This window comes from Rhinopithecus bieti, unplaced genomic scaffold (genome assembly GCF_001698545.2).
Source record: "Rhinopithecus bieti isolate Rb0 unplaced genomic scaffold, ASM169854v2 scaffold_8675, whole genome shotgun sequence".
Taxonomy (NCBI): Eukaryota; Metazoa; Chordata; class Mammalia; order Primates; family Cercopithecidae; genus Rhinopithecus; species Rhinopithecus bieti.
In genome coordinates, this window is record NW_016806447.1 from 4,920,078 (window position 1) to 4,946,017 (window position 25,940).

The window sequence follows — 25,940 nt, forward strand, 5'->3', positions numbered from 1 at the left end:
TCACTGTGTTAGCCAGGATGGTCTCGATCTCCTGACCTTGTGATCCGCCCGTCTCGGCCTCCCATAGTGCTGGGATTACAGGCTTGAGCCACCGCGCCCGGCCGGAAGTTACTTTTTTAATAGTGGCATTAATTTTGGTCTCATTTGTGTGGCTAAGAAAATTCAGGTTAGTCTGATGGTAGTGAGTTATCAGAACTTATTAACATTAGCATCACTAATTGGTATACAACTCCCCACTGCTAAATTTGGCTAAAAAGAAAATTTATTTCTTGGTGGTTGATGACAAAGATGACTTTTTAATAGTTATTCTTGTGTTTGCTCCCTCAGCATTTGACATTGTGCAGCAAAGAAATGGTTATGGAGAAGCCCAGTCCGCTGCTTGTAGGGCGGGAGTTTGTGAGGCAGTATTATACTTTGCTGAATAAAGCTCCAGAATATTTACACAGGTAAATTTTAAACAAATAATTTGGTATTGTTATCTATTTGTTTCCTTGGATATTACTACATATATTTTGCATTTCCTGTCTCATTATCTGACAGTATGTTTGTAAACATGTCTAAACTGTATTCAATATTTTATTCATTTGATGGCAGAAGTGTTTTTGACTGCATCTCACAGTAACAAAAACACTTTATGTCATATTCTAGTACATAACATATTCATATATATATATATGCACATACTTGCATGTACTCTAGTATTTTGCTTTTAGAGTCATGGTCTTGCTCTGTCACTCAGGCTGGAGTGCAGTGATGTGATCATAGCCCTCTGTGGCATCAAACTCTTGGCCTCAAGCGATCCTCCCAGCTTGCAGCTTGCCTTCCCAAAGCACTGGGATTACGGGCATGAGCCACCAAGCCCAGTCTTTATTTCATTAAAAAAAACAAAAAAAGCCTTTGGGGGTGGGTGGTGGAGAACTATATAAAGTTTACACGAGGCTGGACGCAGCGCCTCACACATGCAATCCCAACACTTTGGGAGGCCGAGCAGGTGGATCACTTGAGGTCAGGAGTTTGAGACCAGCCTGGCCAACGTAGTGAAGCCTCGTCTCTACTGAAAATACAAAAGTTAGCTGGGCATGGTGGCAGGCGCCTGTAGTTCTAGCTACTCAGGAGGCTGAGTGGGAGAATTGCTTGAACCTGGGAGGTGGAGGCTGCAGTGGGCGGAGATTGTGCCACTGCACTCCAGCCTGGGTGACAGAGTGAGGCTTCATCTCAAAAAAAAAAAAAAAAAAAAAAAACATATCTTGGGTTTGACCAACTAATGGGTTCCAATATGCAATTTGAAATCAGCAGCTTAAATCTTTTTTTTTAAAGTTATCCCAGTGTTGGGGAATGGATCAGTTAAATGATTATACTGTGAAAATTTGTATTTCTTCTAATCTGTAAAATAGTATTCCTTTGTAAAACAGCAGCAATAACCTTATTTACTGTTTTAACAAGAGGTAAACATCTGTAGGCTTGTTTTTTCCAGAGATCAAAGTGAAATTGATTTATATTGTGGGTAGTATTTAATTTTTGTTCTTGGTATATCTTAGCAAGTAGAATATAGGTGAAACTCTTACAAGAATTACACTTTGTAAGTATTGCAGAACACACTGGCCAAATGGGTTAAGGATAAATATATTGCCACTTCCCGTGAGAAAGGCTGTTTAAAAGACTTAAACTCCTTTATCTGTAGGTCATCTTAATTAGCATTTTAGTAGCAATTTGTCTTGCTCTGTTGAACATAACATGTAATCTGTTTTATTCAAGAAGGCATTTTTATATTTACTGTTTGCTAGACTCCATTTTTAATTACTTTACATATGTATATTATCTCATGTATTCCTTATGACAGTCTCAAAGTGAAGTTACTTTTATTAGCTTTTTATCTATTAGACAGTTGAGGTTAGTAATTCATCTAGGATCACTCAATAAGTAAACAAGCTAACCATGGCCAATATTCAGGCCCAGTTCAATTGTAAAAATAAAGATGTTTTGATGACAGTGTATGTGAGGGAGTTTGGGGGAAGATACAGAATTAATAGGGCCTTTTGATATCTGAAATTTGGTCTTTTCATGATACAGGGTTTTTTGTTTTCTTTAGTGACCAAAAAAAAAAAAAATTTTAAAACAATAAGGCCCTACACCATCATGTTTAAACAGTAACAGACTTGTTTTAGACCTAGCTTATTTGACCAATTTCTTTCTTAATGAAAATTCAAGTTGTTATAATTTTCTACTTGTGATAAGCAACACTAATACATATTCTGAAACATGCATTATTTGTGCACGTTGCTAGTTATTTTCTTAGATACTTTCCTGGAAGAATTAATGCATCAAAGAGATATGATCATTCTGAGACTTTTCATGTGTATACACACAGATACACACACAGCCAAACTGTTCTGTAGGAAAGATTGCCAGTAGTACTTGAGAGAAGATAGTGTAAATTTAATAGTAACAGTAGTGGCTAAAAGCATGGACTCTCAGGTTAGACTAGGTTCTTATCTTGGGGGCCCCACTTGATAGGTGTATTACCTTAGGGGAGTTAATTTAACCTCTTCTGAACAGCAGCTTGTTTATTTAGATAATAGTACTTCATGAGATTGTTATTAAAATTAAGTCAATCAGTACACATAATACACTAAAAACATTGCTTAGCATAAAGGAAGCTCTTACATGTTTTATTACTATAGGAGTTGCGTTTTCTTTGTGAAAAAGTTAACTTCACGTCTTTGAGCTTAGTTTAGAAAGATACTAATTCTAATTGCTTTGGATAATGCCAATAAAAGACTAATTTACACACACTTAGGAACAGTACAAAATATTAAAAGAAATTAGATGCTGAAGTAATTTTGGATTTTAGACTTTATCTCTGAATTGTTTCAGTTATTTTAAATCTAAACAGTTTAAGCCTTTAGAATTAGTAATCATTTGGAGATCTGAATATAGTATTAAACTGTGATTCCCAAACAAATCTAGATAGCTGAATCTTTGTATCTGAAGAGAAAAACTGTGTCAGTTACTATAGCATCTGTATTTAGAATGTACTAAATAGTCAAAAATATCCGATTTTTCCACTTAACAAAAAATAGATGTGATAAGAATTAGATGTGAATATCTAGATTGTCTACTTACTGTGCCAGATAGACTAAGAGCATTCTATGTGCATTACTCATTTAATCCTTACAACGACCCTATGTAGTAGTTCCTGTTCCTGTTTTATAACCAAGGAAACTGAACTTAAAGACCTTAAGTGACTTACCTGTCCAAGATTACACAACTAGTGACAGAGCCGGATCCGGAACCTAGTCTTATCACACCAGAATTCTACTGCCTCTTAGGCTTCTCTTGACAATTCAGTGTTAATCATTAATTATGGTTTTGCAGGTTTTATGGCAGGAATTCTTCCTATGTTCATGGTGGAGTAGATGCTAGTGGAAAGCCCCAGGAAGCTGTTTATGGCCAAAATGTAAGTATCAATTTCATATGTAGTTTAGAAATGTTGTGTTAAGATGGAGATTTTAAAAAATAGCTGCCTTCAGTCCATGGATTTTTTTTTTTCAATGTGATTGTTATTGGTAACTGAAATTTATGTTTGACAGGAATTGTCTAATTGTCAACATAAATTGTCGGTAGTTGTTCAGTTTGACAATAATTGTCAAACATGCTTTGAGTTCTTAAACATCATTTTTGTGTGAAACATGGTGTTATACTGCAATGGCTACAAAGGAGAGAACAGTATGTTTTATATCATTGATGTATTTTATACATGAGATAGTTAAGACAGTGTATTAAGTTTATACAAATCTGAGCTAAACCCTATGCTATAGGAATGCCCAGAAACATATGTTTCCTATGACCTAACAGGGAAGGAAGACTTTGTGTAGAGGATGTGAGACTATAAGATTTGGCCTTACCAAATAAGGAATTACAAGTAGACAAAAAATAGCATCAGCAAACACACAGTAAAATTATGTGTAAGTTCAAGGAGCAGACAACATATGAGAATGACTAAATACTTACTACAGAAAAGTAGGAGAAAGCTGTGTAAAGCCCAGATTACTACACAATATCAGAGAGCTATTGTGATTTCTTCTTTAGGAGCATCAGTCTGGCAGTGATGCATAGCATGGTCAGTGGATTCAGTTCAGTCAGGAAGATTAAGTAGTTAATACTGTGGAGTTGTAAGGAAATCAATGAGGGTAGGTAATAGTATTGTGTAGGTAATGCAGTATCACAAGAGTTTATATTTTTCCCTCCCTCCCTAATAAAGGATATACACCACAAAGTATTATCTCTGAACTTCAGTGAATGTCATACTAAAATTCGTCATGTGGATGCTCATGCAACCTTGAGTGATGGAGTAGTTGTCCAAGTCATGGGTTTGCTGTCTAACAGTGGACAACCAGAAAGGAAGTTTATGCAAACCTTTGTTCTGGCTCCTGAAGTAAGTTTCTCATTTCATTTAGTTTTCATCTATATGGTTGAATTTGGCTGTTGTTAGTTGGTTTGAAGTGTCCAAGGGTTTCTAATAAATTTAGATTTGTATATTGCTATTTTTGAAGAATTTGTGTTTGACCTGTTGTTTGAGTGAGTGTGTGTGTGTGTGTGTACATATGCTTTGACTATTTGGAATTATAAGTCAAATACTGATATAAGCTTGTAAATGGATGATTAAGATGACATTAATACAAAAACTATATTGGTATATTTGAAAGGTTACATTTGAAAACAAAATAGAAAAGTTCTGTTGGTTTCTTTTCTATTAAATAGCTGTTTCTTGAGTTCTAGGTTGGTGCAAAAGTAATTGCGAGTTCTACTGTTGTATTTTTTTGAGTGACCTTTTTATTTTATGTAAACATCATAGCATGTTCAGCATTGGAAAATTATATTGAGTCCAGATTTCTCGTATTAAAATGAGAAATTGTGTATGCCATGTAATTTGCTCTTTTATGTAATACCAGATTTCTGGGTATTTATGGAATAAATGTTGTTTCCTATAGGGATCTGTTCCAAATAAATTTTATGTTCACAATGATATGTTTCGTTATGAAGATGAAGTGTTTGGTGATTCTGAGCCTGAACTTGATGAAGGTGAGGTTACTTTGAAGATATGAAGATAGAAGGGTTCTGTTGGTACTCTTTATGGACTAATTTCTATAAGTATGACGTTTACGGAAATTTGCTTCTTTATTGTAACTGAGTCAAACATCCTTTTTTTGTGGTTTTGTTGTTGTTGTCATTGTTATAAAAAGATGTCCATTGTTTGAGATTATACAAAATTTGGATGTCAAGAAAAAAGGTTTCCCTCAGTCTCATCCTCTGTAGATAACCAAGTTTGGTACCTATTGGAGAAGGTTTTTGGATTCTATTCTTAGCAGCATGTATTTTTATAAATGTGGAATTACACTGACTCAAAGCTTCCTTTTTTTTAATGTAGTATGTCTTTGTTGGCTGTCTACGTTGTGGCTATGCCATAATTATTTAATTGATCTTCCATTGATGTACAGTGGTTAGTTTCTTTATCATTATGGCTCTATTAAATAGATGTGACGAAGGAAGCTAAATTGTGGCTTTAATATAATTTTTTTCCTTTTACGAAAAGATTTTTTTTTTTCTAATAGAGTACAACAAATATTAAACTTCATCCTTGCTCTCCAGTTTTTGAGAGAACAGGGGATATTGCAGTTGAATGCCTTTGTTAAAAAAAACAAAAAAACATTTTTGGGGGGCCAAGCAAGGTGGCTCACCCCCAGAATCCCAGTGTTTTGGAAGGCCAAGGTGGGTGGATCACTTGAGGCCAGGAGTTTGGGACCAGCCTGGCCAACACAGTGAAAACCCCATCTCTATCTCTACTTAAAAAAAAACAAAAAAAAATTAGCTGGGCGTGATGGTGCATACTCGTAACCCCAGCTACTCAAGAGGCTGAGGCCAGAGAATCGTTTGAACCCGGAAGGCAGAGGTTGCAGTGAGCCAAGATCACACCACTGCATTCCAGCCTGGGCAACAGAGCAAGACTCCATCTCAAAAAAAGAAAGAAAGAAACTGTCAAATTTTCTTTTTTGCTATCATACCGCTTCCCTTAAACATGTTAAAAATATGTTCGTTAGAAATTGTGAAGCCTCTTTAAAAAAGATGTGCTGTTTTATGTATTGTCAGAATCAGAAGATGAAGTAGAAGAGGAGCAAGAAGAAAGACAACCATCTCCTGAACCCGTACAAGAAAATGCTAACAGTGGTTACTATGAAGCTCACCCTGTGACGTAAGAATAGTATTTGCAAGGTTAAATTTGGTCTGAACTATGTCAGCAAGGTGGTTTTTGTTCCTAGAATTATTGTTGGAAGTAAATTCTCGGTAAAGCCACCTATTAGGTCAGTATTTGAGTACCTATTGTATATATGCAAATTTGGAAAGAATTGTTTTATTTAATCCAAAAATTGAACATCGCTTGCACCAAAATAGTGGTTCCTTACTGATAATGTGGAGTGTTTAAGACAACACAGAGTAAGCATTTTATTTTTATAAAAGATAAGGCTTATAATTAGCATTAAAGTAAACATTCTTAGTAATTCAGTTTTAAAATGGTGGGGTTAAAGAACTGCTACTTGAGAGTATTATTCCTTCTGTTTTATAGTTCTTTTTGGAATTTTGCTTTGAATACTTTGTAGATCTAGAACAGGTTATTGCCATATCACTAGTTACACCTATTGGATTAGAGAGAAATTGAATTTTGTCTTGAACTCCTACTAAAAAGTGAACTAAATATTTTATTGTAGTAATGGCATAGAGGAGCCTTTGGAAGAATCCTCTCATGAACCTGAACCTGAACCAGAATCTGAAACAAAGACTGAAGAGCTGAAACCACAAGTGGAGGAGAAGAGCTTAGAAGAATTAGAGGAGAAATCTACTACTCCTCCTCCGGCAGAACCTGTTTCTCTGCCACAAGAACCACCAAAGGTTAGATCAAAGAACTCTTTAGACTTACAATATCACATGTTCAAATTTGGTGCTGTTAATGAAGTATGACCTTTTTCTATTATGTTAAATTGTTTAGTAAATTACTTTATGTATATGAAAGAAGCTGTGGGGTTTTTTTTTTGTTATCTCAGAAAATGTTATTGTTTCCCAGCCCCGCAAAATACCCCTCTAAGACTGAAATTTATAACTTAAGATGAATCCTTGTGTGTATGCATTGTTTAGTAACTTATATGAAATTATTTGGATCCATGTATAGAGCTGTCAGTTGTTCTTTCATTCTGTATTAAATTCTCTGAGCACAGATGCACCAGGAATCATGCAGTTTCCCAACTTAAACAAGTTGGTCTGTAATTAAAAGAAGAGATACCTGTTGTTTGTGGTTTAAATGGGATCAGTTTCCTTTCTACACCAATTAAACTATCTTGGAAAGATGAGTGACATCCTTAGTGTATCATGTAAGCCTACCTGAAACTTCTTTTATCTTTCTTCAAAGCCAAAGGTTAAAGTATATTTGGGTAGTGATAGGAGGAGATTCTTTGTTCAATTTGTGAATGTCAGACTTTCCAGCTAATACTCTCTTCTTTCCTATCCTCCCTCTCCCCTTAACACCATCACACACCCTATCTTACCCCCAAAGGGGAAATAAATTGTTTCTGTTAGGTTCGGGCTTTTGTAGCATGTTTGTTAGTGGTTTTGTTTGCCACTTGCTCATCTACTTAGAGTACGTAGGAACTTGCTTGTGGTTTTATTTAGTAGTCAGACAAAACAGTTACAAATAAGCTTGCATAATGAGATTTTGAAAGCTGGCACATAGACTGGCATGTGTCTGTGTGCCTTTCTTTTAGGAGTCTTCCAATATAGAGCAATAGTTTAGAAATGAAAAGAAAATATATATTTGGAAGTTTCCCTATAGGAATGTTGGTGGTTTTCCATGATTAGTAGTCTAGGTTTGTTGCATTTCCTGCAGGCTTTCTCCTGGGCTTCAGTGACCAGTAAAAACCTGCCTCCTAGTGGTACTGTTTCTTCCTCTGGAATTCCACCCCATGTTAAAGCACCAGTCTCACAGGTAACCAATCTGTGAACACATTGGATTGTATCCTTGTTACATTGCCAAATGCTTATTTTTTAAGTACTTTTAAAAATGAGTCAATCAGAAATTATGGATTAAATATACAAAAAACTTGTATTGTATGTCAGTGCACCCACTTTAAATGTCAAATCTCCATTCATCATCTACATAGGTGGTATTTGGGGTTTGGGTGTGTGAAATACAGATTAAGTTGGTTTTTACCAATATATAATATTGTCATTTAAAAGGCTTCTTAAAATAACAAAAAGAAATGTTCCTTTTCAAAACCTTCAAATTCTATTTAGCAAAAATATTTTAGGTAAGAAATTTGGAGAGGCACAAAGTAGTATGGCGTAATAAAGAATCTTTTTTTTTTTAAACAAACAAACCAGGGAACTTTTTAACATACGCTGCCTAAGCTCTCGGTGTGTAAGTGGTTCACACCACTTAATTGAAGCCTGTACCAACTTATGACTGTAGTGTTCACCTTAACTGATTATTCTAGTATTCTGCTTTTTGTCTGTTTGTCATCTTACCCATTTCAGAGCTTTCAAAAATGTGAAAATAAGACACTGCCTACCTAAGAAGTTTGTTAGGTTTAGTTTAGAATGAACTAAATTATAATTAAGTTTATCAGCATATAAAGGGTGTCCAATTTTTTTCCCTACATTTTGCATTAAGCTTCATTCCACTAGAAAATTTATGTTTAAAATGTTAGTGTATAAATACATCTTTTATACATTCTAAACAGTGAAATTTTGAGGTTTTAAAAGTAATTTTTGGCTGTTCTGGTGTGGGGACAGGTAATCAGCTACATAAAAGTAGAATACGCCCATGATACTTTTTTTTTTTTTTTACATTTGGATATTCAGGAAATACATGGTTACCCTTATGTAAGATGGTCACCCAGAGTTCCATCTTAACAGAGGAAATTAGTTTGTGCAGTATTGTTTGTGCTTTTCAACCCATCTGAAGACCCAATAAATGACTTTTGGCCCTTCTTTTGGAATCTTCATTTCCTGTCAGATTTGGATTTGGATCCTTTGGATTATTTTATTTCAGAGAGTTTAAACAGTTAAAAGTTAAAATAGCTTGTGCTTATGCCTTTGATATGTGCCAAGCATTGTGTGAAACACTTTTTATTCATTCTCAGTGAATTCTCACAACCACCTGTGGGTACTATTATTTCTATTTTAGAGACAGAAAAATTGAGGTCTAGAGTAACTCACAGACATTTATGTACATAGTAGGGGTGGGCTTTGAAGTCATGCAGTTGGACACGAGTCCATATGTGGCTCATGTAAATGTTTATTTTTTTGAGACAGGATCTCGCTCTGTCGTCCAGGCTGGAGTGCAGTGGCAGTGGCAGTGGCGCTATCTCGGCTCCCTGCCACCTCCACCTGCCCAACTCAAGTGATTCTCCTGCTTCAGCCTCCCGAATAGCTGGGATTATAGGTGCCCACCACCACGCCTGGCTAATTTTTGTATTTTTAATAGAGACGAGGTTTCGCCATGTAGGCCAGGCTGGTCTCAAACTCCTGATGTCAAGTGATCCACCAGCGTTGGCCTCCCAAAGGGCGGGGATTACAGGCGTGAGCCACTGCACCCAGCCTCATGTAGACCTTATGCAGTTCTCCAGCACCTTGGTGTGGAGAGTCGTGTATCTTATCTGTATTTACATCAAAGAGGACTCTAAGACATGCCTGATTAAATCTTAGCCTCTTGCCCAGAAAAATACCTTCATATTTATCTTAAGTAATTTTCCTTAAGTGTGTATTTTTGAAGTTAGTCTTCAAGGTGTAGGAAATGAAGTTGTATTTCCTATGCCACCCCTTTAATAAAACAAAAATTTTAAATGTTTAGAATTTAAACTTTAAAAAACTTCTAATCTCTTTAGGCCATACTTGAAATGGATTCATGATATTTCTACTTGATTTAATAATCCTTCAATTTTAGTTTGTTGCTTTTGTGTAGTATTCATTTCCTTGTACTTTGAATATAGATTATTGATAAAAGGAAATTAATTCCAGGGTATTGGTAGGCATTAACTTAGAAGTAGGTAAGTTAATTTCTTGAATAAAAGATTTTGTCTGGAAATTTACTAGTTCACCTAAAGAACTTATGTTTAATTGAAGGGCTTATTATTTGTGGTTATACCTGCTTTTATTGACTTGATTTGATGGTTCTTCACTTACTTGATATTCTGTTTGACCTTCATTTGTGGGTTTGTCATTTGATCATACTTTCTGGTTGCATGGAATTAATTTTAAGGCCCTCTACTGTGTGGCATATTGGCCATTTTACCTGTTCAGAACAACTAGTTTTAATGATGAAACTGGAGACCTGAAGAATTATAAGGATGCAGCTGGCTTAGTTAACATATGTCAATCAGTTACTGAAGGAGACAGTGTTAGCTTTTGTTCTTGTATTTTCTTAAATTGGCATCATCAAATACCTACTTAAAGTCAGATTCCTAAATCAATGGCATGAATTATTTGTAAGATGTTGGAAATTATTAATATTTAACTTTATCTGCTTTTAATTTTCGTCCTTAAAGAATAAGGAAGAACTTTATTTTGCTACTTGTAGTTACTCGTGTTTTGATAATCCGTTCTGAAAAGAATTTAAATCAGTCAAGACCAGGGCCTCAAGTTCTCTGATAACATTTGGACTGGATGAGTCTAAGGTTTTTCTTAAATTTTGTAATAAAGGTACATTTATTATTTTTATTAATTGCCAGTAATACACTTTTTATTAAACTTTGACACAGCACATTTATTTTCTAATTCTGTTTACATTCATACTGAAGTATGCTTTTAGACCCCCTTAGTTGAAGTTTCTAGATAACTGCTTTTTCCAGCATCACATTTTGCATCAAATTACTGTATAGAATTAAACCCCAAATACAGATAGCAGTGGTCTCAGGGCTGTCACTTACATATCCTTGTCAGACATAGAACATTATCCTGCATGTTTTGGGTCAGAGAACTAAAAATGTAATTTAATTTAAATGAACCAATAGTTACTGAAATCTATGTCTAATAGCACTGTGCTTGGTTCTTTGGGTGATGTAAAAGTTAAGATACGGGCCTTGGGCACTAGTGTGCCTGTAGTCTCAGCTACTTGGGAGGCTGAGGCAGGAGGATCACTTGAGCCCAGGAATTTGAGGTTACAGTGAGCTATGATTGTGCCTCTGCACTCCAGCCTGGGCAATAGAGTAAGACTGTGTCTCTCTAAGAAAATAAAAGATACAGACCTTATAGGAGTAAATACATATAAATAACAACAACAAAACCTGGAGAGTCTTAAAAATATTCATTTTGTAACTAGTAGAATTCCAGAATATGGTAAGCAACTTCATCTTGAGGGAAATAGGACATTGACATAGAGGAAAACAGAATTTAGGAAGAGGCAGGCAAACCTGGTTAAACTGTTAGCATAGGAGTTAATATTCCTTTTGGTTATGGTGGCTGAAATCATTTACATTAAATTGTCATTTTTGAAAGAAGCATTTTGTGTCAAAATTTGTCCTTGTAAATTACAATATCTGTTATATAAATGATTAACGAGTTTGTGTCACTGCATAGACTGAGATCCTCAGAGATGACCACTTATTTATTTATTTATTTATTTTATTTATTTATTTATTTATTTATTTTCTTTGAGAAGGAGCTTCACTCTTGTTGCCCAGGCTGGAGTGCAGTGGCGTGATCTTGGCTAACTGCAACCTCCGCCTCCCGGGTTCAAGCGATTGTCCTGCCTCAGCCTCCCAAGTAGCTGGGAATACAGGTGCCTGCCACCACGCCCAGCTAATTTTTTGTATTTTTACTAGAGACTGGGTTTCGCCATTTTGGGCAGGCTGGTCTCAAACTCCTGACCTCAGGGGATCCGCCCGGCTTGGCCTTGTGCTAGGATTACAGGAAGATGACCATCTTTAAAGATGGGACTGAAATTACTAGCTTTCTGAGTTGGGGACATGTTCTCCATACTCTCTTGGGTGTTTTCAGCATCCTTTGTAGGTTCATATATTTGTCTCTCCTTGGACCATAAATATTTGGGTAGTAGAAGGTCTGAAGAGGTTGGGCATACTGAAAATGCTGTTGTCTTGAGGAAAAGGTAATAGCAGATGCCAATGTAATTTTGTTTTAAAAATAATTATATGTTTAATTCAGCAGTTGGCAGAAGCTTTTGGGAGGCACCTTAAATTGTCCTATTACTCCCAACCCCCTAGTTAAGGAAAATCGTTGGGGCCAGTACTTCAAATGCATATTTTTCTCATAAGGAAGAACAGTAGGAAGCTAAAGGACTTTTAACTATTTGATATGCTACATACAAGTTTCTATAAATTTGTCATTTTTTTAATATGCATTTTAAACTTAAAGGTAGCAGTTTTAGGTGTTAGAGCAAGCTAATTTTATACTTTGAACTATAAAATATTGATTTTAAGATTATAGGCAGTGATTTAGGCAGTACTACTGAGCACTGTTATATTTAAAGGATAGCAAACTAGATTTTAGAAATTATGTGTTATGTATTCTTGTCTAAGATGAAGATAGCTTTTAATTTTGTTTATGTATTTACATGGAGTGGTTCATCTTGCATTTTTGTGATTTTTTTTTTTTTGGTAGCAATACCTTTTATGCTATTTCAGTGTTGATAAAACTTTAATGAAAAAATGTGACTGTAAAAAGCAGCTTATTGTGAGTTACACAGAATTAAGTGGGAAAACAAAAGCTACCTACAGTCCTAGATTGGTACAGAATATCTTGATAAAAATTTATTTTCTTATACATAGGACACTATGTTAAAAACATTCTAAACTTAAAACTGCTGTTTTGTCTGCTAGTGACTTGTTGTTAGTGGCTTTGGTTGGTTTTTCTCCTGTAGAGTGTTTTTTATAATGTTTTTTTTTCTTTATATTTTAGCCAAGAGTTGAAGCTAAACCAGAAGTTCAGTCTCAGCCACCTCGTGTGCGTGAACAACGACCTAGAGAACGACCTGGTTTTCCTCCTAGAGGACCAAGACCAGGTGAGTCAGCTCCTTTATAGCCTTTAGCATTTAACATTTGTAAGGTTAGAAAACACTGAATTTAAAAAAACCAAAAAACTATGATGTGTTCTATACACAGACCCATATAGTCTCAAATTGCTTAAAGATGTGATGTGAGCAATCCACTAAAATAGTGTCTGGGGCCGAATAACCAATTTTTAGGGAGGATTGGTTGACATGCTATGGTGACATAGTTTGAAGGTGTAAAAGATGTTAACAGGTCTTTTTTTTTTTTTTTTTGAGACAGAGTTTCACTCTTTGTTGCCCAGGCTGGAGTGCAATGGCACCATCTTGGCTCACTGCAACCTCTGCCTCCCAGGTTCAAGCGATTCTCCTTTGTCAGCCTCCCTAGTAGCTGGGATTATAGGCATGTGCCACCAGGCCCAGCTAATTTTGTATTTTTAGTAGAGATGGGGTTTCTCCATGTTGTTGGTCAGCCTGTCTCGAACTCCCGACCTCAGGTTATCCACCCGCCTCGGCCTCCCAAAGTGCTGGGATTATAGGCGTGAGCCACTGCACCTGGCCTAGTCACTGGTTTTAAGAGTTCAAAACCAAGTTGCCAATAACCTACTCTCTCAACACTCTTATCCCTTCACAGATAAACAATAAGCACATTTTGATTCTTAGGTATTAAGTAAGTTGCCATGTTAGCTATACATGTAATACCTTTATTTGAACTCTGTGAGAATGTTTAGATTGCTTTGGGGAGGAGATGGGAGAGATGGAGATAGTTTATATCACATTTACAATGTTAATTTTTTTTTTAAAGTGATACGTTACTGAACTAGAAGTCCTAAATTTGTCACTGATGAAACTTAGGATCTGGAGAGAGACCCTTAAATTCTGAGCTTCTTTTATGTCAAATATTACACAAATTATTCTTGTATTGCCTATTTTCCTCACTGTGTTCCTTGTGTTATTGAGAGAATCAAATAAGATTTTATGTATATCTATATACATATACACTAATATGTATAGACTACATAAATGTGATAATTGCTGTTAAAATTTACTGATTTGCTGTAATGTCATACAGCCAAAGAATTTTGAATTTCAAAAACTAAGCAAATATTTAGTAGAGCTGTACCTCACTGTCTGAAATCTGCTTGGTTCCTGGGTGATGGCAACAGTTTGGTTAAGGAGGAATACCTGTACTGGTATTTGATTTTTGTATAATTCAGTAGATCTAGAAGAAGCTATTTTAGCAACCTAGTCATTGTCCTCACTTTATATTTTAGTGTCATGCTGTTTTCTAACCTACTAGTAATAAGTAGTTTTGCCTCTTTTTCAAGAAGCTCACCTAGTCTTATTAAACTAAAACAGGAATATCAATATTAAGTGATTTTTACATTCATTCTGTTGAAGTAGTTTTTATGATATTGTAAACTTTAATATCTGCTCTATTTCTATTCTCAGGCAGAGGAGATATGGAACAGAATGACTCTGACAACCGTAGAATAATTCGCTATCCAGATAGTCATCAACTTTTTGTTGGTAACTTGCCACATGATATTGATGAAAATGAACTAAAAGAATTCTTCATGAGTAAGTGATTTATTTTGCTGTAGAATTTTTAAAATTATTTTAAATTAAGAGGCATATGGAGCTTTTTTAATAACTATTTTTAAAAAATGTTTCTCTGTTTATACTGTGTCCAGCTACCAGACTCACCTTAATTGTGCAGAAGGGAGTAGACTATCTCAGATGTTTCTCAGTGACTGCTTAGTGTTGATTTCGCCTGGCTCGAAAGTGTTTAGAAGAAACAGCTGGATAAATCAGTCATAAATTCAGAGATAAAGAATTCATTTGGCAAACGGGTCAATACATTAGGAGAAAATACATTGTCTTTCCAGAGTTATGCAGTTTACTCATGAAAGGACTAACAAAGATGCAGAAAGGTAACACAACAGGCAGGCAGGCTACTTGGTATCTTAGGTGATTGCCTGCTTGAGTAAATGTACGTTGGCTATCACTGTGTGTAGAAGCTTGCGAGTTTTATTTTAAAATGGATCAGGGAGATTAAGATTACTCATCCTGAACAGTTTGAGCCATCAAGGTATTCTGTTAAAAAATATTTAACCCTTGATGTAATGTATATTTTCACAGGTTTTGGAAACGTTGTGGAACTTCGCATCAATACCAAGGGTGTTGGGGGAAAGCTTCCAAATTTTGGTTTTGTGGTTTTTGATGACTCTGAACCAGTTCAGAGAATCTTAATTGCGAAAGTAAGTGATTTAAAGGGCATAATTCAAGACTTTATTATTTCGTTGTATATATTAATTTGGGGTATTTAAAACCATAGAAAATCTTTTAATAATAAAGCTAAAATAGTTATTAAATGGTATTTATGCAAAGAAAAGGTTTGTTAGCAGTTTGTGGATCATTTTAAATTTTGTTATTTGCTTTGCTGAAGAAGGTGGGAAAGATTGCATGTTAAGAATTTTGGCTGGGAATAGTGACTCACACTTGTAATCCCAGCACTTTGGGAGGTTAAGGCAGGAGGATTGCTTGAGCTCAGGAGAGTTCAAGACCAGCCTGGGCAACAGTGAGACATTGTCTTTAAAAAAACAAAAATAGTTGGCCATGGTGGTGGACACCTATAATCCCAGCTACTCAGGAGGCTGAGGTGGGAGGATCACTTGAGCCCAGGATGTCAAGGCTGCAGTGAGCCATGCTTGTGCCGCTGGCTGTCACCAGCCTGGGTGACAGCTGAGACCCTGTCTGTGGGGGCGGGGGGCTTATAAAAGTGTTTTGTTCCTTATGTTTATCTAACTTACCTGTTCAAAGTAATACATTTCTATTGCTGTCTAACCTGCCCATGTAAATATTTTTCTCCTCTTTTATAAAGCCAATTATGTTTCGAGGGGAAGTACGTTTAAATGTTGAAGAGAAAAAAACAAGAGCTGCAAGAGAGCGAGAAACCAGAGGTGGTGGTGATGATCGCAGGGATATTAGGCGCAATGATCGAGGTCCTGGTGGTCCACGTGGAATTGTGGGTGGTGGAATGATGCGTGATCGTGATGGAAGAGGACCTCCTCCAAGGGGTGGCATGGCACAGAAACTTGGCTCTGGAAGAGGAACCGGGCAAATGGAAGGCCGCTTCACAGGACAGCGTCGCTGAAGCTCCACTGTTGGCAAAGTCTTGGCAGTGGTACATTATTCATCGTGTTTGCATTCTTGTTAATTTTTTTTGGCTTTGGAATGTGACACAGCCTTTTTGATCATTTCTTTGATGTGAAAAGCATCTTTTGGTTATCAGTTAAATTGAGGTGGACATTATTTCCCCAATTTCACAACAGGATTCACATTGTTAATTTATAAATCTAGACTTGGAGAATTAAGGACTGAGAAATGACCATATCTTAAACTATCTACGACAAAGTGAACTTAAAAGGACATGCCCACTGAATTCAGGTCCTTTGAGTCAAAAAAAAATCTTCTGCTGCACATTTTGTTTAAGTGTTACTATTTCTGCCTGTTAATGTTGGGAACACAAATAGTGCAATTTGTGCAATTGGAGAATCTTGCCTTTTTTCTTGGCTCCCCCCAAAAATACAAACCAACAGAAACTTGTTATGTACTCATCAAAATGTCCTAATGGGTACTCTGAACTCATTAACATTGACATCTGCAACAGGAGGCAACAGGGAAAAAAATCTTTCATCTTCTTTTCCGGTAGAGAATAGTTTGTGAAATGATGAGGGCATTTTATCTGCTTGCTGTGACCAGCGTGTGTACACATAAACCTTAACAAGACTACAAGTATATTCCAGAAGGAAGTCATTTTAGTTATGAACTAAATAACAAAAATTAGAACTTCAAATGCGATGGTCTTGACTATTAGACCAGATTTAGTAGCTCCATATCTTAAGATTTTTCTACCTGCCCCTCTTCAGTACAGGGATGGCTGGCTGCTCAACACACTCCTCCTCCCCTTTTTTCCTTTCTTTAAGCTGTGTACAGTGAAAATTGTCTTTACTGTATTTTTGTTCTCTGGTAATGTAATAAGCATGATGGTGCCTTCTATTAATACATCATTCCAGTCTTGCTGGTAATTTTGTACAGTATAGTGTATGAATTGCTGTGCTGCAAAGCCAAACAGCTGCAAAATGTTGGAAAATCATCGAAATGTATAAAAATTGCAGTATCTTTAAAATCAGTAAAATGGACTAGCATATTATTTACCTTGTTCTTCAGTTAACAACTTTGTGTTATCTGTGGGAGGGAGGGAGTCTTGTGTGTTTGTGGGGAGAGGGAAGGAGGAAGTCGGTTATTTGAGTAAGTCTCTAGTTGACTTTTCTCTTAGCTCGAATGTGGACCTTGAAACGTATCACTTCAGGGCTTGGAAAAGTCAGTCAACTTGACGTACATTTTTAGTGACATTTTAAAAGCAGTCAGATTCCATAAATGGCAAGTAAGCCTGAAGTGAGGATACTGCAATTTTCGGAGAAAAGAACAGCAGCTCTTTAAGTGTTTGCATTTTCTATTTGGGGGGCAGGGAACTGTCATTCATTTTGCACAATTCTTGAACTGATGTCAGCACCCGAGTGGCTCCTGAATTTAAGTCTGGGACGACATCTTTTATTTTTACATAAATCTTTAAACAATTCTGTGAGCAGAGTTTGTAGCTGCTGGATTATTGTCTGTCTTTATAGCAAGTTCCAGTAAACCACAAGTATGGCAAAGCTTATCCAATTTTGTGCTTGGAGCAATCAGTACATACCAGTTTCTGATGTTTCAGGCAGGAGTGGGGTAAATAAGTGTGACCACTTAAAGCTGCTCGTTAGCATGGAAGACTTCTCCATTCTATCTTTGTAAAACAGACAAGATATGCACTTGACATAGTAGCAAATTGGTTCTGAATTAGGCAACTGTTTGCTATTTAGTAAACTGGCAAATGATACCTGTATTTTGTTTTTCATGTACTGGGCAATATGAGTAAAATCTGTCCCTTTTTCCCCCTTTGAAAGAGGTCTTCCATGTTGGAGGGAAAGTCTTGCACTATTGCATATATTTTGGGGACACAGATTTTCATAGTTTCCATTTTTGGGGGGCCTAAGGAATTTTTTTTTTTTTCCTGTTTGAAACAGTTTTATACTTTCTGATGTATAGTACTTGAAGTTCTTACCAGAAAATTACTTTGGAGTTTTGAAGCCTTTATTAATACTACTTTTAAAGAAGCAGTTGTTTTATTGTCATTGTTTTTTTTTTTTCCCCAAGCATATTTTCTTCTATTTCTGTTTATATATATATATACACACACACATATATATACATGTATATATATGTACATATATATAATTTCCAATTCAGGATATTGCCCTGCCATCCATGAAAACTGTTGTGGCACCAAAAGTGATGACAAATGTTAAGTGTAATAATAGAAAAGTAGAGCAAAGAGCCATTCAGCTTCAGTCTTTACATACCATGAATAAAACATTAAAACATCATATGGAGAAGTTTACATGGTGATTGTTCACCTGCAGTACTGTGGACTTTCAACATTTTGTCCTCTTTTCAGTGAAACAGAGTAAAAATATTCATCTACCATTACTGTTATTTGCTGATTTTGTTTTATTTTTTGATGGTAATATTCTATCCTTATGACACTATTGCAACCAAATTGGCTTTACCATCTTGGCTTTAGTAGGTATAGAAAACAATGGATTACCATCTTTATTGCTGTAATGTGTTAAGCATTATATGCTAGTAGAATCTAGTTTAATTGTTTCAGGTGGAAAGTATTCTTTGAGTTTCCATATTGAATGTGTTTGGACTAAACAAACAATAAACTACTGATGTCTGCAGCATTTATCTATGTCCCTAATTTAATCTATAGTTTTTGTTGTTCCCAAATGTTTTCTCCCAGTTGCATTTCATACAGACTAAGTGGGAATAATAAGCAGTTGGGTTTTAGAACAATTTCTTATATGTGAAATTTGATATATAAAAAAGGTAAAACATTTAAGTAACACTTGAGCATTCTAAGAGATCTATCCCAATCCAGTTAGACAGCTGGTATACATGTTGAATGTTAGAATAATAAGTAAGAATGATGAGAATGATCTAAAGCAGATTACAACCTTGGATTTTCTAAAGTATTTCTGCCTTGCATCTTACAAGAAAGGAGAAAAGAAGGGATGAGCAGACTGAATTTATCAAGCTCTAGAAAAATATTGATGTAATCATTAGCCATATATAGTCATGCTTTCAATGAAAAATGAGGTCCTAAGGCATGTGTAATTTCAGACCTTGAAACTTTTCCTTCCTAAAGGGGATGATATAGTTGAATTTTATCTACTGTTAATAACACTTTAAGATTTCTAAATCAGTCTTCGCAAACTTGTACTGGGAAGAAACCAGAATAACCATTGCTTCATCTTACGGGGAAGGAAGACTTAAACCTTTTGTAAACTGACTTCTAATTATAATGTAATAATTTATCTAACTCTGGCTATGGAAAAACATTTTTTAAAGGGGATAAAATGTGTATCCCACACTGCTGAAAATAGGTTCAAATTTGAAAGAGCAAATTAGTAGTTGGTCCTGGGAATTTCTATGGAACAACATATTTGAAAACAGCCACTCAAGAGGTTGAGTTGCTCATCATAATTTATATTTTAGCTACAGATCAATAGAGACCCTTATAAGTGTTGTAAGACTTCCTAGTTAGACTTTTTGATCAGTTTGATGCCAGTGCTCTTATGTAAAATTACTGGACAAACAATTTAAGTCACGAAAGAAATTTGTGATTTAAGTACATTCACATAGAAAATAATTTGCACATTATTCCTAAAGAAGTTTCTGGCAGTTTTTGATAAGGACTAAAGTCTACTAATCTGTTTGTGTAGTACATGTACTCATGTTTCACATGTTTCAGAAATATAAGAAGTCTAGAATATATGAAATTTTTCAAAAGTCTTCAGCATTATCAAATGTTGGGCAAAATACTGTAAGTGCAGATTCAGAAATACGCATTAACAGAAACATTACTAGCCTTCTGTTAATTACGAAATTAACTGATCTTTGTCTTTGACCTCTAAAGTTTTTTTTTTGTTTTTTGTTTTTTTTTGAGACGGGGTGTTGCTCTGTCAACCCAGGCTGGAGTGCAGTGGCACGATCTCAACTCACTGCAACCTCCACCTCCCAGGTTCAAGCAATTCTGCCTCACCTCCCAAGTAGCTGGGACTACAGGCGTCTGCCACCATGCCAGGCTAAGTTTTTGTGTTTTTAGTAGAGACAGGGTTTCACTGTGTTAGCCAGGATGGTCTCGATCTGACCTCGTGATCCGCCCCGCTCAGCCTCCCGAAGTGCTGGGATTGCGGGGCATGAGCCATCACACCCAGCTGACCTCTAAAAGTTTGATCTGGCTGCCTCCTTGAAATGCATTCACTTTTGTGACATTAATATTCCTTTAACTGCTCCTGTTTTTTTTTGTTGTTGTTGAGACAGAGTCTCACTCTTATTGCCCAGGCTGGAGTGCAGTGACTTGATTTCGGCTCACCACAACCTCCGCCTCCCGGGTTCAAGTGATTCTCCTGCCTCAGCCTCCCGAGTGGCTGGGATTACAGGCGCCTGCCACCACGCCCAGCTAATTTGGTATTTTTAGTACAGACGGGGTTTCACCATGTTGACCAGGCTGATCTCGAACTCCGAACCTCACGTGATCCACCCGCCTGGGCCTCCCAAAGTGCTGGGATTATAGGCGTGAGCCACCATGCCCGGCCTCACTGCCCCTGTTTTTCTATTGTCACCATACCCTACTAGTTCCTTCTGTCCCTTGTCTATTTTCCCCACAAAATTTCTCTGAGTTGTTTTATTTAGGCCAGGCACTACATTGGCTTCAATATATTATCCACTCAGTAAATTCCATATACTATATGATGATCAAGAGCAGAACTTTGGAGACAGCCTGGGCTTGGATGGCAGCTCCACCATTCAATGGTAAGCGGTTTTCTGTGCTTGTCCCCTCATTTGTGAAATGGGATGGGTGATTGTGAGAACTCACGGAGTTAACATGTAAAGCACTTAAAATGTCACTGGTGTTAGCTGTTTTTTTGTGTGTTTTGTTTTTTTGAGATGGAGTCTTGTTGTTGCCCTAGGCTAGAGTGCAATAGCGCAATCTTGGCTCACTGCAACCTTTGCCTCCCAGATTCCAGTAATTCTCCTGCCACAGCCTCCCAAGTGGCTGAGATTACAGGTGCCTGCCACCACGCCCTGCTAATTTTTGTATTTTTAGTAGAGACAGGGTTTCACCATGTTGGCCAGGCTGGTCTCAAACTCCTGACCTCAGGTGATCCCACCCACCTGGCCTCCCAGGAGTTTATTTGGATTTTTTTTCTAATTGCCTTAGGAAGCCATTAAAGAAGAAAGCATCAGAGTGATGAAATATGCTGTACTGAAAATAGGTGGTATAATCACAAGAATGGAAGCAGAACTGGTAAGCTGTTACAGTCTAGGACTATCGTATCTGAGGGAGAAATAGCATCTGATTTAAGCAAGCTAAGTCTACTTGTTTACAGCCAAAGATATGGAGGCTCAGGATACTATAGTATGAGACGATTTGAATGATGAATTATCAAAGTGTCGATCTGTTTTAAAGGGTGACACAGGCTGGGTGTGGCGGCTCACACCTGTAATCTTAGCACATTGGGAGGCTGAAGCAGGAAGATCACTTGAGCACAGGAATTCAAGACCAGCCTGGGAAACATGGCAAGACCTGGTCTCCACAAAAGATAAATTAACCAAGCATGTTAGCACATGCCTGTAGTCTCAGCTACTAAGGGGCTGATGTGGGAGGATCGCTTGAGCCCAGGAGGTCAAGGCTGCAGTGAGCCATGTTCACACCACTTGCATTCCAGTCCGGAAAACAGAGTGAAACCCTGTCTCAAAAATAAAGGGCTATAAAATCAACTTCAGAATGATTCATTAAATTTTAGAAAAGGGGTTTTAAACACCAGGAATGTAAACTTTGAATGGAATGCATTTTTATCCTGGCTTTATTTTAGAAAATTGTAAACTCAGTCTGGAGCACTAGCTGGCCTACAATTAAGAATCCCTTAATCAGGAATTATATTGAGAAAGCACAGCATTAATTAATAAGGCAGAATGAGGACTTGGAACAGAAGTTAATACATGTTGAATACTGTGTCTATGAAAAAGGGAATATTTTTTATGACCTGTCATTTTATATACATTATACCTTTTATTCTGATAATCCTCTTTAAAAGAGTTTTTTAAGAGGTGCACTAAAGCTTGGAGAAGTTAAAAACAAACAAAAAAACTGCCTGACACAGTGACGAGCTTTTTGGAATAGAAAGCAGATGTGAGACATTTCATTGGAAGGTGACTTGGAATGACTTAGAGTGGTGTTTCAAGGCAGGCACAAATAATAAAGTAACACGTATATGTGAAAGATGTGAGAAGAACTTGTATAGCCATTAATGAATATTGGCACTGAATATGTGCCAGAAACTTGCCTAGATGCTGGCTGGCAGTACAGCAGATGCAACCTACCTGTAGGAAATTTGTATTTTGAGGGAGAGAGGCAGCAAGCATGTTAATTTCAGTTCTGATTTGTCCTGAGCAGAATACAACCTATTTAATCCTAATGGTAATCCTATGAGAGTAGTACGATTTACAGAAGGGTTAACTCAGGCACAAAGGGTTAGCTATTTGTTCAAGACCACATGGCTAATTGGGGTAGAACTAGTACAGGAGAATAGTGACCGGAGATGGGGCTGTTCTACCCAGGATGGTAATGAAAAGAGGTATACCTAAGATTTGAAGAGAAGACGGCCTTGAGTAAATCCAGGGGTAAAGCGTTCCAAGTGAAAATTCAGAGGCCCTGTTTTTGGAAGGAGTTTGGTATTTTAAAGGGCAATAAGAAGGCCAGTATGGCTCTAGTGATAATGCAGATGATATTAATAGGTAGATATTAAGAGGTAGGAAGAGCTAAATTGAGGGTGGTCTTGTATTTTGAATTTTACTCGGGATTGTAGGGATCTGAATATTGATGTGATCTGAATTAGGAAGAACTGTCAGGTGACAGGTGATGGTAGCTTGGATAAGGGTTGTAGCAGTGGAGATGGTGGTTAGTGGTCAGTTAATGAGATATGTTTTTGAGGTAGAACCTATAAAGTTACTTAGGGATTGGATTTTGAATGTGAGGGAGGGAAGACTCGAGGTTGACTCATAGGATTTGGGGGCACCTTGGATGGACGGCTGTGGTACTCACATAGGGAAAGAGGAGAAGTGGATTGTGGAGGGGAAATCAACAGTTCTGTTTTAGCCATGTTAAGTTTCACATGCCAATTGGATATCCAAGAAGAAATGTCAGGCAATTAAATGTGTGATTCTGGAGTTCTGAGAAGTCTGTGCTGTGAGTGGTGCAAATAGATCTTTGCAGCCTTTGGATTAGATGAGATAACTTAAGAAGAGTATGTATAGAAGAGATGAGGCTGACGAATGAGACCTCAAATACTTCCAAAACTTAGGATTATAGTACAGGAGAGGAGCATACGAAGAAAACAATGAGACAAAATATGATAAGTGTTGGTGTCATGGGAAGCCAAGTTTCAAGAGTTTATCAGAAGAAAAGGATAGACAGTTGTGTCAAATGCTGCTGAAAGTTCAAATAAAATAGGAAGTGAATTAGAGTGGGCTAACTGCTATAATAAATAGATCCCAAAATGTCTAATGGCTTAGATAAAATAGTTTTTTTCCCTGCTTCCTGGAAAAAGTATTAGAGTGGCAGTGAAAAGGCCAGTGGTCTGGCCCTCCTCCCATGTAGCTATTTAGAAAAACAGGTGAATGAAGGCTCTACCAACTTCAATAGGTGGCTCCAAGATTACGGAATCATCTCTACTATAGCTAACTGAAAGGGAAAAAGAGCATGGAGGATCATGAGTGCTAGATTTTTATGGGCCAGGAATAGGAATGTGCACATCTCATATTCCATTGGCTTGAATTCAATCACATAGCCATTCCCAACTTCATGGAGGTTGCAAAAAATAAGCCATGCAAACAGGCAAAAGAGAAATCAGCTTATTGTGAGTAGCTAGTAAGTTCCACTACAGATGTCTTTGGCAGTATGTAGGCCATAGTGACTTTGGTAAGAACTATTTCAACGAAGTAATAAGGATGAAGCCCAAGAGAGGACTGGATTATCAGAAATTGAACTAATGAACACCAACTTTTTCTGTAGTTTTGCTATGAGGAGGATGAACAGAGGAATGGGGTGAGGCTAGAAGGAAATGAAAAGTAAGGGAGGGTAATAAGAGTCATGTTACTAGTGCAAACAACCAGAAGGTATACTATTTTATTTATTACCATGGTTAACTAAGTAGGAAAGAATATATACTATTTTTAATATTTGAGGAATGGATTCCTATGTTCACAACCACTATGGTATAGATGCTGGTGGCTGATACAGCAAGGTGTGGTATATGTTGAACTTGGCAAAATAAGTGGCACCTTATACTTTAGGTTTTCAAATCTAGTTGTTTTCATAATCTTTTAATGTAGTAATCAAGTCATTAAACTGCTAGGTTTAGCAAATGTCCTCTCATCAAAAAAACTTAAAACTTCAAAATGAGTCAGTCCATTTTCTTAATAGAATGGGGAAATGTATTCATTGTTGCATGTTCTATAATATACTGATAATGAAGAGCCTTTTGTAGTCTAAAGATTTTACGGCCCTTTCATTAGGTGACTCAATTGAGGTGATGCCAAAACCTCATCAGTCAGGATCTCATGGAGCTTAAGTGAGTGACTTTTTGGGGGGACTAGTGGGGATGGGCAAGAAAATGGCCCAAGCACATTGTTTTATGGATGTCAAGATATATAGAAAATGATTGTTGTGGACAGCAATTTAAGAGATGATTGCTAATGTGAGGAAGAATGGGTCTACGCTAAACTAAAATATATAAATTCATTGGAAAATACTTCTGGGCAGGCTATAATTTCTAATCCCCTCTAGTCTATTGTTTTAAGTTGAGATACAAATTACATAAAATTCACCCTTTTCAGTGTACAATTCAGTGGTTTTTAGTATATTCACAAGGTTATATAACCATCACCACTACCTAATTCCAGAACATTTTCATCACCCCCAAAATAAACCTCATACCTATCTGTAGTCACTTTCCATTCCCATCTAACCACAGCCCCTGGTAACCACTAATGTACTTTCTGTTTCTATGGATTTGCCTAGGCTGGACACTTTGTTAATATGTGCCTTTTTGTGTCTGGCTTCTTTCCCTTGGCATAGTGTTTTCAAGATTCGTCCATCATGTATCAGCACTTCCTTTTATGGTTAAGTAATATTCCATTAAGTTGAATACACCACATTTTATTCCTCAGCTGACGGACATTTGGGTTTTTTCTATTTCTTTTTTTTTTTTTTTGGCTATTAATAATGCTGTTGTGAGCATTTGTGTGTAAGTTTTTATGTGAACATGTTTTTATTTATCTTATAATACCTGGAAGTGGAATTGCTGGGTCATATGGTCCTTAATCTATTTCACATTTATTTCATTGCTATTGCCATCTCTCGAGCTGTCCTCTCTTGACATCCACCTCATGCACTCCCATACTGTTTAGATTTTTGGAACATTTTCACTTTCTTCAGTGAATCATGTCTTTCTCAGCCTCTTCCACTATAGTCCTATTTGGGTAGTTCATGTTAATGAACTTTTCATACTGTGATCTCAAGTTTCTTTGAACTCAATGACATTTTCCACTCAACTTCAGCTACCCAAGAAACAGCCAAATACTCCACCCTTTAGAACTGATCATCCTGTGCCATTTCCAACAACTGGAATACACAAACTGCTTTCTCTGATAACTTTTTCCT

General features: G+C 36.7%; 1 protein-coding gene across 3 annotated transcripts in view; it reads left to right on the forward strand.

The window, feature by feature from the left end:
• G3BP2 (G3BP stress granule assembly factor 2) overlaps positions 1-18,898 on the forward strand; it is a 31,008-nt gene extending 12,110 nt beyond the window's left edge. For 2 of the 3 annotated variants that reach the window (XM_017876586.1, XM_017876587.1), the window contains exons 2-12: positions 328-446; positions 3,376-3,457; positions 4,262-4,435; positions 4,992-5,082; positions 6,148-6,250; positions 6,765-6,945; positions 7,934-8,032; positions 12,961-13,063; positions 14,501-14,629; positions 15,191-15,309; positions 15,933-18,898. In XM_017876586.1, coding sequence (XP_017732075.1) covers positions 352-446; positions 3,376-3,457; positions 4,262-4,435; positions 4,992-5,082; positions 6,148-6,250; positions 6,765-6,945; positions 7,934-8,032; positions 12,961-13,063; positions 14,501-14,629; positions 15,191-15,309; positions 15,933-16,205 — 1,449 coding nt within the window. In that variant the 5' untranslated portion in view covers positions 328-351 and the 3' untranslated portion in view covers positions 16,206-18,898. The remainder of the gene's footprint in view (positions 1-327; positions 447-3,375; positions 3,458-4,261; positions 4,436-4,991; positions 5,083-6,147; positions 6,251-6,764; positions 6,946-7,933; positions 8,033-12,960; positions 13,064-14,500; positions 14,630-15,190; positions 15,310-15,932) is intronic. The other variant, XM_017876588.1, reaches the window with a different exon arrangement.
• The last annotated feature ends 7,042 nt before the right edge of the window (positions 18,899-25,940 follow it).